Source organism: Nicotiana tabacum, chromosome 18 (genome assembly GCF_000715075.1).
Source record: "Nicotiana tabacum cultivar K326 chromosome 18, ASM71507v2, whole genome shotgun sequence".
Lineage (NCBI taxonomy): Eukaryota > Viridiplantae > Streptophyta > Magnoliopsida > Solanales > Solanaceae > Nicotiana > Nicotiana tabacum.
In genome coordinates this window covers 150,557,715-150,571,180 of record NC_134097.1, presented here as the reverse complement: position 1 = coordinate 150,571,180, position 13,466 = coordinate 150,557,715, and the positions used below count along the sequence as shown (strand labels likewise).

Sequence of the window (13,466 nt, the reverse complement as noted above, 5' to 3'; positions counted from 1 at the left end):
TAATGCCTTTAAATAAGGCAAGTCGTAGCTTGGGGTGCAGAATTTTTTTTATGTAAAACACAGTATAATACCATGTTTTATGTATTTGAATTATTGTTATGTCAGTTATCCGTAGAACACTTATTGGTGGGTCCAAAAATTAGTGTAAAATACAGTATAATACTACGTTTAAGTAATATATAGTATTATAATACGTTTTACACTAACAAACAAATTGTCAGTGCTGCAGAACACTTATTTGGTGGGCTCAAATTGTTGTAAAACGCATACTGCATTTTACTTTAACGACTAACTTTCCGTTAAAGTAAAACTCAGTATTATACTACGTTTTAGGTAGAAATATAATTATTTTTAGCTGTATAAACGTATTTTATGTCCAAAAAGGCATCATCTCAGTCCACTCTTCCCACCCTTCCAACCACATGCTAAGGTAATAATGATTATAAGTATCCCAAAAATCTGAAAACATAAGCAAAAGCAATGGTTGCTCCTTCTCTTTCAACTTTTTCTTTATTCAAACATTTGGTATTGGATATCCATAGCTCTTTCGACTAATTCAGATCCATATTGATACTAAAGAAATAAACACTTTTTATCAAGAAATTTTTCATTTCCGAAATTCGAATTCGAAATCTGATTAAGAACGAAAAGATCTCGTCTATTTCGCCATATCAATCGGTGGTCCTTCTCTTTCAATTATAATTTAGCTGAAGTGCCTTTTCGCATATGTGTCCCAACTCTTCTTGCACACTTTGCTTTTGCCTCAAATCTTCCCTCCTTTTTCTCAATTACACATGCGTGGCTCCTTTTCTTAATTCCCATCATGATTTCCTTGAGCTTTTTTGATAGAATTTAATAAGAAACTTCTTTTCTCAACTTTCCTAGGTAGTAATCTTTTTTAGAATTTGACTTGTAGTTAATATATATAATTCGCTTTTTAGTGAATGCATAGTTTTAAATTTGTAATGAGTTCAATAATAAGAACATAAATACGAATTCATTAAATTTAAATTTGTGGACAATTAGTTTTAACATCTTTAGGTGATTTGATTGTACAAAAAATTTATTACACCCTAAGCGTACATAAGTTAAACTAATTTTTTAATAGAAAATACTCAATTGTTGGACCTACCACACATTTAATGTAATGCGGGAAGAAATAAATACTCTACATAGCTCAAGGATACAGGACAAGGTCTGATATTTAATTGTTACTATAAGTGACTCAAATAAATTATTTTCACTAGTATTTCTTCCTGCCCATTTTAATTAATTTTTTTTTGACTATTTTCCTTTATGTCCATTTTAATTAATTTTTTTGATTATTTTTACACATATGAAGGAATTCACTTTTTAGTATTAATTGATAATAAAATTGATCATATTAATCTTAATTTGTTCATTGAAAATATAACAAATACTTCTAGGCTCTTTACTCCAAGGACAACTTTTAAAAAAAGAAGATAATTCCTTCTTGATATCTGAAAAAATCAAATATTATGGAATACAAAAAAAAGACAAAAAAATCAAATAACGTGGACAGGAGGGAGTAATTAGTATCCTGTCTTTCATGTTCTAAATAGGAGGAGAGCTAGAGGAACATGTTTATCTGAATCTTTCTCAGAAAAAGTGTGTGTGTATATATATATATATATATATTAATTTATTCACTTTTTTTTTATTTTAAATTTTCTTGGTGAAAATACTATCTCTGTTCTAAGCCGAATCTTCTAGTTCCACAAATACAAAAACCAAAACCTTGTTGGTTTGTTGGCAATCTTTTTAACTACTCAAAATCTAATGTGTATGTACTACTAGTGTATTGATTACTCTTCATTTGGTCATGTTTCATTCATGATTTCTTGATTTATTTATTGTCCCTCTTCTACCCCCAGCCCCCCACCTCCCTCACCCACCCCAGCCCCTACTTCCTCCTAATTCCAAGTTTTTTTTTCTCTGGCTCCACACCTGAGTTTTACTGTGAATTCATTTCCTTCTGTTGATATTTCTGAAACAGCCATAAATTCCATTGAATGATCTTGTGACATGTAAAGGAATTCACTGGCTAAGTGAAAAAAATTTGACCATTTAAATATGGCGTAAATAACATCTATTTTTTCTCAGCCTGAAGGTAAGGTCCAAAAATAAGAAAAGCAGAAATGGAGGTGAGAAATAATAATGAAGTTGAATATTCAAAGATGGAAGATTATGAAGTGATAGAACAAATTGGTAGAGGAGCTTTTGGAGCTGCATTTCTTGTTCATCACAAGTTTGAGAAAAGAAAGTAATGTTTCTTCTTCTTCTTCTTCGTTTTTCCTTCTTGTATGAAACTGACTATGTGGATTGGTTGAATTGTGTAACATCTTATGCTCTGTGTAAAGAATCAAAAGTAAGGAACTCCCGACGGTTCATTCATCCGACCGTAAATTAGGGTCACTTTTGATTCTGCAATATTTCTTCATTAATCACTCGAGATTCTTTAAGATTATTTCCTTCTCGAGTATGCACCCACTCTCCCAAATACGGATACGCCCCGTGAGCTTTAGCAATATCCGCTCTTAGAGTTCGAGAATCCAAGCGCTGGCAAGTCAGCTAGCGAACCAAAAGGCAAAGAAAAGATCAAAAGTAAATTTAATCTAAAAATTAAATCACTAGAAAAATATATTTTTACTTTCTTAATTATGTCTAGATTCTTTTTATGGCTAATTAAGCACGTAATTTTTTTTCTAGATATTAGGTGGCGGTGAGATGCAAAATCACGCCTTTTAATTTGTCTGCAGATATTATGTTGAATTATGTGATCATCCCATCTAAAAATTTGAGATCTTAATTATGTGTTAACAATCATATCATTAACCAAACAGAATAATCATAACCATGAATTCCACCCAATGCTCATTAGTGTACTAAATATTTTCTCTGTGTCTGTTTTTTTTTTTTTTGGGTTGTTTGATTTGTGATTTTTTGAAATTTATTGTTTTCAATTATGCTCAAACTGTAGGTATGTAATGAAGAAGATCCGCTTGGCTAAACAGACAGAAAAGTTCAAGCGCACTGCTCATCAAGAGGTTAGTCACTTTAATCTTCAAATTAAACACTAGCATTCCTATAAATTAACACTAACCTTAAGAGAAAATTTGGTATAACATTTAAATGAACCAGGTTCCGAAATGCGGGGCAAGTACACAGATAGTCATTTTCAGGAATGTTATTTAGATTTAGTCACTATTTATTTTGTCCTGAATTTTTAATTTAGAACAATTTTATCCTAAAAATTTAAAATGAAAAATTAAAATTCAGGACACACGGGCTAGTTCTTAAATAACACCCGTTAGAGTGGGTCTTTTAAAATTATTAATCTATTTGTTGTTGTTGGTATAGCCAGAAGTGGGTTCCAGGTTAGTCTTTTTAAAATTGTAAAATATTAAAACGTATTGAATTGTATAATAAATAGGTTTCACTTTAGTAGACTAGATACAACTTTTGAGTCTATTCTGAATTACAAAAAAATAGTGCCATTAATTAGGGACAGAAAGATCTATATTCCTCATTTATTTTATTTTATTTTATTTTTATGCCATTTTTGGTGATTTAGTATAACTACCTCCACCTGCCGTTCAGAAAAGGTTATTACTGAGAACAAGTTGGAAACATTATTGTCCACGAGGGAGTTCTATATTTCTTTAAGTTTTATATTGATAAAAGTTTCGAGACACGCTAATTATAGAATTTAATTTATTATTATTATTATTATTATTATTATTATTATTATTATTATTATCATCATCATCATTATCTTATCTGTAATTAATATTACTTATTATAATAATTTACTTTTAATTATCTTGTAAATGATCTAAACGTATATGTAAAGAGAAAAGAACCTAACATCAGCAGCGTAGGCACTTTGTTTGACACCGCTTCGTCGAAACTTTTTCGTACTTTGTATGTATAAGTAAAAATAAAATTAAAATAGTAGGTATAAATATAAAAAATAATACCGCTTATTATTATAATAGTTTATTTATTTGTTTACTTCTAACATCGCTAACGAAAATTCCTGCATAAGTTACAGCTTAAACATGGTTCACTTTCTTCTTCCTCGCACAAAAGTGGTAGATGGCTGTGGTAAATTAACTTTCCTATTATTGCTACCAAGGAATGTTTCATATTTTGGCACACCTAACTTGACCTACTTTGACCAAATGCATTCTGGTGTAACAACCTCTGTCAAATATATAAAAACAAACAATGAGAAATAAAAAAAATTAAGATGTAAAATGTTTGGTAGAGGTTATAAATGTCAGAAATAACTTCCAACTTCTTTTCCTTACTGTCAAGTAATTATTCTTTCTGCCATAGCTTTCAATGTTATTAAATGAGAAATGTCCATGTCCTTGCACTTATTTTCTAACGGAGAAATGACTCTGTAAATCCGCTTTTAAAATAATAGTTGAAGTATATATATAAAATTTTTGTATGTTATATACAAATTTTATACAATTTTTCAATTATCTAATATAAATAATTTCTAGTACGGGCTAAAAGTGATAATACCTCTTTTCCAGTATGGTCAAAGACAAGATGGAAAGACCATCACAAGAACCTTAGCACTCGTTTGGTTAGTAAGGCAAGGGATAATAATCTTGGGATTAGATGCAGGATTATTTTATCTCGCATTTGGTTGAATTTTTGAAACCGAAATTAGTAATCTGGATTAATTTATATTTCAATTGTAGTATTATTCTATCCTACATCGAGGATGAGATAATAATCTGGGGATTACTTAATTCCAGGATAAAACACTATGACGACAAAGATACCCTTTTTCAAGACTCTTCCCCTAAAGTCCTTTAAAAAATTCAAGGTTAAAGTTGAAAATAAACGTTTATCTTATCTAGTATACACCAAACACATGTTTTATATTATACCCCGTATATCCCATTTTTAGTCCCATGAACTAATGATCTCCCAATAAAAATACACCCACTAAATAATCTCGTTATTATTTAATTCCCGTATTATTATCCGGGATAACTTGTTCCTATCCACATGATCCCTTAGGCTACAATCTTTTTAATACATAGTATATTATAAAGTAAATTCTTCTACACATGCAAGTCTTTCTATAAACAATTATCTAATAGAGCAAGTAATTATTCTTATCTGACCTTTAAGTTTAATTTTGCAGATGAATTTGATAGCCAAGCTTGATAACCCTTACATTGTAGAATACAAGGATGCATGGGTAGAGAAGGTACACAATTAATAAACATTGTGAATGTTTCAGTAAATTTAGGCCTCGTTTGTCAATAATTTTTTCTTAAAAATGTATTTATCCATTAAATTTTGCAAGTTTTGGAAATTTTTCGAAAATCAATTTTTCAAAACCATTTTTTCAAATTTTCAGAAAAACATTTTTTCCCACTCACAAAACTACAATATTTTTTCAAGTGAAATGCATGTCCAAATATAATCTCAAATTCCAAATACTAATTTTCAACTTAACTCCAAATACTATTTTTTTTTTTAAAATTACAATTTTTATGTCCAAACGCCTACTTAATTTCCTGTAGTAAACTAATGAAGTTTTAAAATTTTTTTGGTTATGAATTAGGACTCTTTTGTCTGCATTGTGACAAGTTACTGTGAAGGTGGAGACATGTAAGTCTACCAAACATGGCTTTGTAAATTAGAATATTTTTTTTTCTTTATATTCTTTTGTTGATAGATCTTATTGTACTTATTTTCAGGACTGAAATTATTAGAAAAGCCAGAGGAACCATTTTCCCTGAAGAGGTAATTGAAAATGAGATTTTACAATTATAGTAGGTAAAAATTAGTTGTTTTAATATGACAAAATAATTGTGACACTACTATTACCATAGATAAAATTCACTAATCACACTTAAATTAACCCTTGAATTAATTAACTCACGCTTATTTTGTTCTTCCCATAGAAACTTTGCAAATGGTTGACTCAGTTGTTGCTGGCTCTTGATTACCTTCACTCCAATCGTGTTCTTCACAGAGATCTCAAAGTATGAATTTTATTATGATTATTTTTTTTTGTAAATTTTGGTACCTATATTGTTCGTCCCAACTTTTTTGGAACTGAGACACAGTTATTGTTGTTGTTGTTTATGTTGTCATTGATCATTACATTAGAATTAACAGTTTGATTTGTTTGCTTTGCTCCAGTGCTCTAACATTTTCCTTACCAAAGACGACGAAATCAGACTCGGTAAAAAGAATTAAACAGTCCTTTTTGGTATCTATTTTATGTTAGAATTCTGCAAATTTTCTGTTTCTTATGAGATTTATGTTTTGCAGGTGATTTTGGATTAGCCAAATTGCTGAATAAAGATGACCTTGCCTCTTCGGTAATGAACCCTCCCTCTCTTTCTCTAGTAGGGCAACCCGGTGCACTAAACCCCGCTATACGCGGGGTCCGGGGACGGGCCGGACCATAAGGGTTTATTGTACGCAACCTTACCTTGCATTTCTGCAAGAGGCGGCTCGAAGCCGTAACCTCTCGTTCTCTAGTAATAATGTTATTTTGTTCTGTGGCTCCATTGTTTCCAAATTAGTATAACTTTTATCATCTGTTGGTCTTTATATACCACCATAAGATATAGAAAGTTTCTGTATATTTTATTTTTATTTTGTATAATACTGACATGACATAAACTAAAACGGAGTTATATGATCAGTGTGAATTCATATAGTCACTCCAGACTTGGTCGATGGGAATTCATATAGTTCTTATTGATGTATTGGCATTTTAAAATGTACCACATTTTAGCCTTTCTACAGCTAGTGCATCTTCAAAAAATAAGGCAGCCCGGTGCACGAAGCATTCTATAGGGTCGGGGAAAGATCCTCACCCCAAAAGGTGTGACATAGACATCCTATCTTAATGCAGATATCAGTGGCTGATTTTAGAGTTCGAACGCGTGACGTATAAGTCACACAAAGGAAATATTATTGTTGCTCCAAAACTCCCCTTATGATGAGCGACCAACATAACGGATGAACCAGATAAATAGAGGGATGCAAGAAAACTTAAATTTCATCTAATATAGCTAATTGAGAACTGGAGCACCTTGAGTGGTACTAATCTTATTATGATTCTTGAATTTGGTATAGATTGTGGGAACTCCAACATATATGTGCCCTGAGCTCCTAGCAGATATACCCTATGGATACAAATCAGACATATGGTCTCTAGGTAAATAATCATCACGCTATACCTATATTGCTCGGACTCTTCAAAAATACCGTTGGGTGCGTGTCAGATCCTCTAAAAGTAGGATCCGACACAGGTACGATATCATTTTTTAGAGTGTTCGAGCAACATAGCATTATACTATTTTAACTTCTTTTTTTACCCTGAATTGCTTGTCCAGGTTGTTGTATGTTTGAAATTGCTGCACATATGCCTGCATTTCGAGCTCCAGTAAGTTACATAAGAACCTATATATCTTCTGCAATTTCCCTTCTACTCATTGAAAGAACAGGATTTAATTTGAAGTTAACCAAACAGGATATGACTGGACTGATCAACAAAATAAACAGATCAACAGTCTCTCCACTTCCAACCATGTATTCCTCCACATTGTAAGGCAATACACCGATAGATTTCTCATTTTCACGATACGTTAAGTTTTAGACTAATTCATCAGCTTCTTGTACTGATTTGTTCGTTCCAGGAAACGATTGATCAAAAGTATGCTAAGAAAAAGCCCCGAGCACAGACCTACGGTCAGTTTAACACATTCGCATTTTGTTGTATCCCAGAATAACGTTGCATATACATATATAACTGATTTTTAATTCTTTTTATGTCGAATAAATTCAGGCTGCAGAGTTGTTGAGGCATCCACATTTACAACCATACCTTGCTAAATGCCGGAACTTGCCACCAGCATTTGTATCAGTAGTTTCTGACAAAGAAGCAAAACATACTAATGAGTCAATTTCCAAGCCTACATTAAGAAAAGATCAAAGGCTTCCGAAGGAAATTAGACAAGCCAAAAAACAAGACAAGATTGTTGCAGTTGAAGAACTTCATGAACTCAAAGGCGAAGCGCCTAACACGTGTAAAATCAAGAAAATTAACCTTCAGAGCAAGAAAGTAGAAAATCCGGAGAATGAAAGACGCCAAAGCATATCCGTCAAAAAAAGTGGAAGTACTAATTCAAGAAGCTCCACAAGAAGTACTTTGACTGATCAACATGAAGGTGATACGAAAGAATTCGTAGCTGAGGTTTATAACACAACTGAGGGAAATGCAGGAACAGATCAAGAAAAGCATAAACCGACTGATCATAGGCCTATCGAGGGCAAGAAAGATGCAAAATCTCAACCAGAAGAGCAAAATAAATGCACATTGAAGAAACCAGGAATACCAAAACCATATAATGAAGTTGCAGCAAAAGCCATTGATCATCTAAGTACTAATCGGGATGCAGAAAAACACGATGGTCATAAACGTGTAGCGAGTGAGACTTCAGTAATGGCTACACTGAATTTGTTACAAGGGAAGAACAATGTTGGAATTAGTATGAGCAATGAAAGGGCAGAAGCACTAGAGTCATTACTTGAATTTTGTGCAGAGTTACTTAAGCATGATAAGATAGAGGAATTAGCTGGTGTGCTAAAACCATTTGGAGAAGAAGCTGTTTCTTCTAGAGAAACTGCAATTTGGTTGACAAAAGGATTAATGAATCTTCAAAACCAAGGTGAGGAAACTGAGAGTGCATAGGTTTCTTGAAAAATTTCTTGTAAAATGTAAGCATTTGATTCTTATTTTTGAATTGATCTTGAATTAATGCTTGTAGATAAATGCTTCAAAAGAGAAGAAGAGAACAAGGTAGCTCTGTGCTTATAATAGAAGTAAATGTGTAATAAACAATAAACAAACATGTAGCATGTTTGGTCAGGCTTTTAAAATTAGCTTATTTTGAAAACAAACAACAACAAAAAGCTCACCGAAATCCCACAAGTGAGGAGGTTGAAGTGTACACAACCCTTACCCCTACCTAATGAAGGTAGAGAGGCTATTTCCGAGAGACTCTCGAAGTAAAAATGAAGTAATAAACGGACAGTAGCAACAACCAGGTAAGTAGACATGGGAACAAATAAAGATACGTGCAACAACAGATATCTAAGAATACAACACTATAAAACTAGATTCAGTCTTGCCGGAAATAATGACACTTATTTTAAAAAGTGATTTTCAAAAAAGTACTTTTGGTGAAAAGCAATTTGTGTTTAGCTAATCAATTTGAAAAACACATTTGAGCAGCAATTAGTGTTTGATTAAACTTTTAAAAACTGCTTCTAAGTGTATTTTTCTCAAAAGCAGAGAAATTACTTTTTCTACTAAAACAGTGCTTCTACTTCTATTCAAAAATACTTTTTTCCTGCCCAAAAGAATAAAGAAGAAATGTTATAATCATGTGGCACTGAACATGTCATGTCATTGTACAAGAATAATTTTACATCATATGGAACGGTTCTGTTTTGGCGTGTAAATAGAAACAGAAAATGTTACTTGGTCGTCTCCTTTCCTTTTCAAAGACAGGTATTGCAGAAATAGAAAAAGAAGAAAATGTTAGACATTGAGAATAAAACAAGACGTGTAGACCTAAATCCATGTTGAACCTTTTTTGAGCTTTTAGGACATTTTCTGAACCTTTTTTGCACCCTTTATCTATATATATATATATATATATGGTAGTACTGAAGAATATTAAGCTTGAAAAATACTACTATGATCAGATTCAAACCGGCCGCGAAGTCTAGGGATCTCTATACCAGTGGCCGATATTGACGCTGCGAAGTAGAACTGATCTCTTTCTATCTCAGTTGCGAGCTTATTTTGCTGATTCAGAAGCCAATCAAATCAGGCTTCAGGCAACGGATATGGGCGAAAGCAGTCCAAGATCTGAATTTTATGGCTTCGAGTTTAGAATTCTATCTCAGCTCATTTTGAGTTTATGAGTTCTGAATTCTAAAAAAGGCCGTATTCTGAATAAATTATATGTATATATTAGGTGGATTTTGGCTAAAGTTACGGGGTTCTACTGAAGCTGTAACTTGAATCTAGCTCCGCTCCTGTATAAGATTGACTAGTTATTGTTTTTCTTTGCATCTCAAAGACAGCCGAGAATTGTGTTGGTGCAATTATAAGTAATTACAGTTGAAAAATAAGATGAAGAAAAATAAAAAAATATTCTTCAGGCTGAGGCGCAGATATCTCGCTCTCTTTAAGGAGATTCAAGTCTACTGCGATAGCATTCACCAGTCCAACGGTAATACTCTTGACTTGTCCCCTCCAGGATACAACAGCCCGACAATGTCGTATGACTCGAAGAACAAGGAAATAAGACAACAGAAGTAAATGGCACATCGTGTAATAACAAAGATCTAGAAATACGAAGCTATAAAAATAGTGCAAAACTACAGTAAATCATAACATTAGTGGTTTCAAGAGTTACAGGTAAATTATAACATTAGTGATTTCAAGAGTTACATCAAAATAATGTCCACTTTTTTTCGAAGTGATAACCTGAAGCAGATAGAAAGAGAGCTTAATTGCTGCTAGGAATTAATGTTGTTAATACCATATGGAACAATCTTAAGAATACAAGAGAACAATTACAACCCCATAGTAGATAGATCTCTTGACTTAAAAAAAAAAAATTGTCATCTAGTGGAATAAATTACAAAACCTCTCATCATCCGGTGAAAAAAACAGAAAAACTCTGGCGAATACTAAATATTGGAAACACACAAAGATGAATCCAGAATTTAAACTTTATTCATTCGAGTTCAGAATTCTACCACATTCTATTTGATTTACTAAGTTTATCTTCATTGTAGTTATGCCCTTATTTTTTAAGGTGTGCATTCCGTGATGTAAATCTAAATCGCAAGTGATGAGAATCCAATCTTTATCTTCATCTTCGTACATGATAGAAAAACTTACAATTTGTATTCCAAATCTCGTCTCAACTTCTGCTTCCAAATCATTTTTCCCTGATGAAAGAATGAGTGGAAACCTCACCTTCACACCATTGTAAGACACCTTTATGCTCATGGTGTTGTCACTCTGAAATGTAGCCATACTTTCCACCACCCTTTGAGTTGTATGTGGCTGCACTTTCAATTTACATGACCACTTGGCTATGCCATTGGCTCTACAGCAGCGCTTAAATGTACTTGGACTAACTGCAAGAAAACAAAAGATTAACAACAACAACATGCCTAGTATAATCCCACATAGTGGGGTCTGAGGAGAACAATGTGTACGCAGACCTTACCCCTATCTTGTGGAGGTAGAGAGGCTGTTTCCAATAGACCTTCGGCTCAGGAAAGCATAGGTACCATAATAATACAAGAAAACAAGACGGGACAACACCGAGAAACCATGTAAATGCAACATACATAAAAAGATAGTAAGATGATCGAAATGCAAAAAACGATAGGCATTCAAAGAAACTTGAGGTGCTAGCTTTCAGAAATCTTCTTTGGTTTGGATTATGTTTACAGAGTATATGTTGGATGTCAACAAAGTACGACATGGAAAGTAGAAAGGAAAATAAGCTACTTATAAGCAGTTATTACTCTTAATGTTGTGAGATCTTTTAGGAAAAAATGCGCGGGTTTGGTCAAAAGCAAACAATATCACACCATATTAACATTATCTTTGGATTGTTTTAGCACAACAGTATAATGAAACAACAACAACAACAACAACAACAAATCCAGTGAAATCTCACACTTTGGGTCTGGGAAGGGTAATGTGTATGCATAACTTAACCCTATCTTATGAAGGAAGAGAGGTTGTTTCCGATAGACCTTCGGCTCAAGAACAGTGAAAAAGACACAATAAACAAACAACAACAACTACACATTAAAATCCCATAAAGTGGGATTTGGGAAGGGTATGTGTACGCATACCTTACCCCTACTCCAATAGGGCAGAGAGGCAAAACAAACAATAACAGCATCAAGGAAATAAGACAACGGAAGTAAATGGCACAACGTGTAATAATAAAGATTTAGGAATACGAAGCTATAAGAATAGTGCGAAAACTACCGGTAATAGTAACACATCGTGTAACAAGAAGTAATTAGTTATAGGAGAATACAATAGTAGTACTAATCACTATAATGAAACAATATTGTAAGTGATAGGGCCGGCTGGCTTACCTCCTAAACTTTCTGCAGCATCACTACGTTTCTTTCCAAATTGTTGTTGTAAATCACTAAGAGTAATTCTGCAATAATCTTTTTCTTTACTCTTGCTAGCTCTCTGCCGTGAATAATTCCGGTGTAGTACTGTAGTTTCATTGACATGCACAGATTGCATTTGTTTGTCCTGCAGTGGCGGCTCTGTAGTAATTTCTCCTCTCTTCTCTGAATGTAGTAAGACTGATGAAGTCAAAGGAACGTCAATACCAACTAGTATTTGATTATTCAGGCCCATTTCGGAGGGAAAACAATCTTCTTGAAGAGAAGTATTAATAATATCTGCAAACAAGTTTTGATCTGAATCAGCATCAAAAGCTGCAAATGAGTCTGGATCGGGATTGGCAAATAAACTATCGGTAAGATAGTGGTAACATAAGACCAGACAAGACAAAAGAATGGCCCTGGACTGGGTTAGTTGAAACCCAGCTCCAGCGTCCATTCCCACCGCAGGTGCCGGTGACGGAGAAAAGTCACTCTCTTCAGCTGTGATTTTGGCCGCTGCTACATACGCCACTGTTAACATGGTGAAAATACTCAAGATTACCAGTACTGTTCCCATCCCCTAATCCCTATGAGTTGTTTTTCTTGATACAGCGGAAAAATATGAAAGGGAACTACTCAACCACACGTTTGATTGCTACAGAAAAAATTCAAATGTATTTATGTAAGAAAATAATAATAAGAACTTATCCAAGTTTCAATGACGTAAGGATCAAATCCGCAATAATAGACTTTTTCTCCTCTTGCATTCCATTAATGCCTATTTTGCCTGGGTATTCTGTACAACACGGTATTTTAACATTTCGATTCGGTATTAATTTCTTAAAATGCTATATTATTACCGTATCTAATTAAATTCGGTATGGTTCGATTTTTCTCCTTTTGATTTAGGTTTATTTGGTTTGGTCTATTCTGTTTGAATACTAACTGGTGCATATAACCATAGACTGTAATATTCTTAATTAAAATATTCAAAAGTACAAAACTAAGTGGGCGTTTGGACATAAGAATTGTAAAATTCCAAAAAAAGTAAAATAAAATTTCAAGTGAAAATGATATTTGAAAATTGGAGTTGTGTTTGGACATAAATATAATTTTGGGTTGTTTTTTTTTTTTTTTTTTTGTAACTAACTTATTTTATTAATCACCAAGTAGAATTTACAAAACCATAGCAAAGCTAACATAGCTTGTTGTCAATCTAT

The 13,466-nt window shown here is 33.1% G+C and overlaps 2 protein-coding genes across 3 annotated transcripts; one reads left to right on the top strand and one right to left on the bottom strand.

The window, feature by feature from the left end:
- The first annotated feature begins 1,768 nt into the window (after window positions 1-1,768).
- On the top strand, window positions 1,769-8,830 carry LOC107814476 (serine/threonine-protein kinase Nek6). Of its 2 annotated transcripts, XM_016639906.2 has the most exons (13): window positions 1,769-2,284; window positions 3,002-3,068; window positions 5,192-5,257; window positions 5,618-5,664; window positions 5,754-5,799; window positions 5,961-6,041; window positions 6,202-6,244; window positions 6,334-6,383; window positions 7,150-7,231; window positions 7,410-7,459; window positions 7,547-7,620; window positions 7,713-7,764; window positions 7,862-8,830. In XM_016639906.2, the coding sequence occupies exons 1-13, from the start codon at window positions 2,160-2,162 to the stop codon at window positions 8,765-8,767; spliced, it is 1,689 nt and encodes a 562-aa protein (XP_016495392.1). In that variant the 5' UTR covers window positions 1,769-2,159; the 3' UTR covers window positions 8,768-8,830. The 2 variants fall into 2 exon arrangements, with proteins under 2 accessions (XP_016495392.1, XP_075093582.1); XM_075237481.1 differs by lacking the exons at window positions 6,202-6,244; window positions 6,334-6,383 and having other exon boundaries at window positions 1,786-2,284.
- Window positions 8,831-10,602: 1,772 nt separating this feature from the next.
- On the bottom strand, window positions 10,603-12,941 carry LOC107814477 (protein NLP5). Its single transcript, XM_016639907.2, has 2 exons — window positions 12,223-12,941; window positions 10,603-11,238 (listed from the first exon to the last, which is right to left on the bottom strand). The coding sequence occupies exons 1-2, from the start codon at window positions 12,821-12,823 to the stop codon at window positions 10,826-10,828; spliced, it is 1,014 nt and encodes a 337-aa protein (XP_016495393.1). The 5' UTR covers window positions 12,824-12,941; the 3' UTR covers window positions 10,603-10,825.
- Window positions 12,942-13,466: the final 525 nt, after the last annotated feature.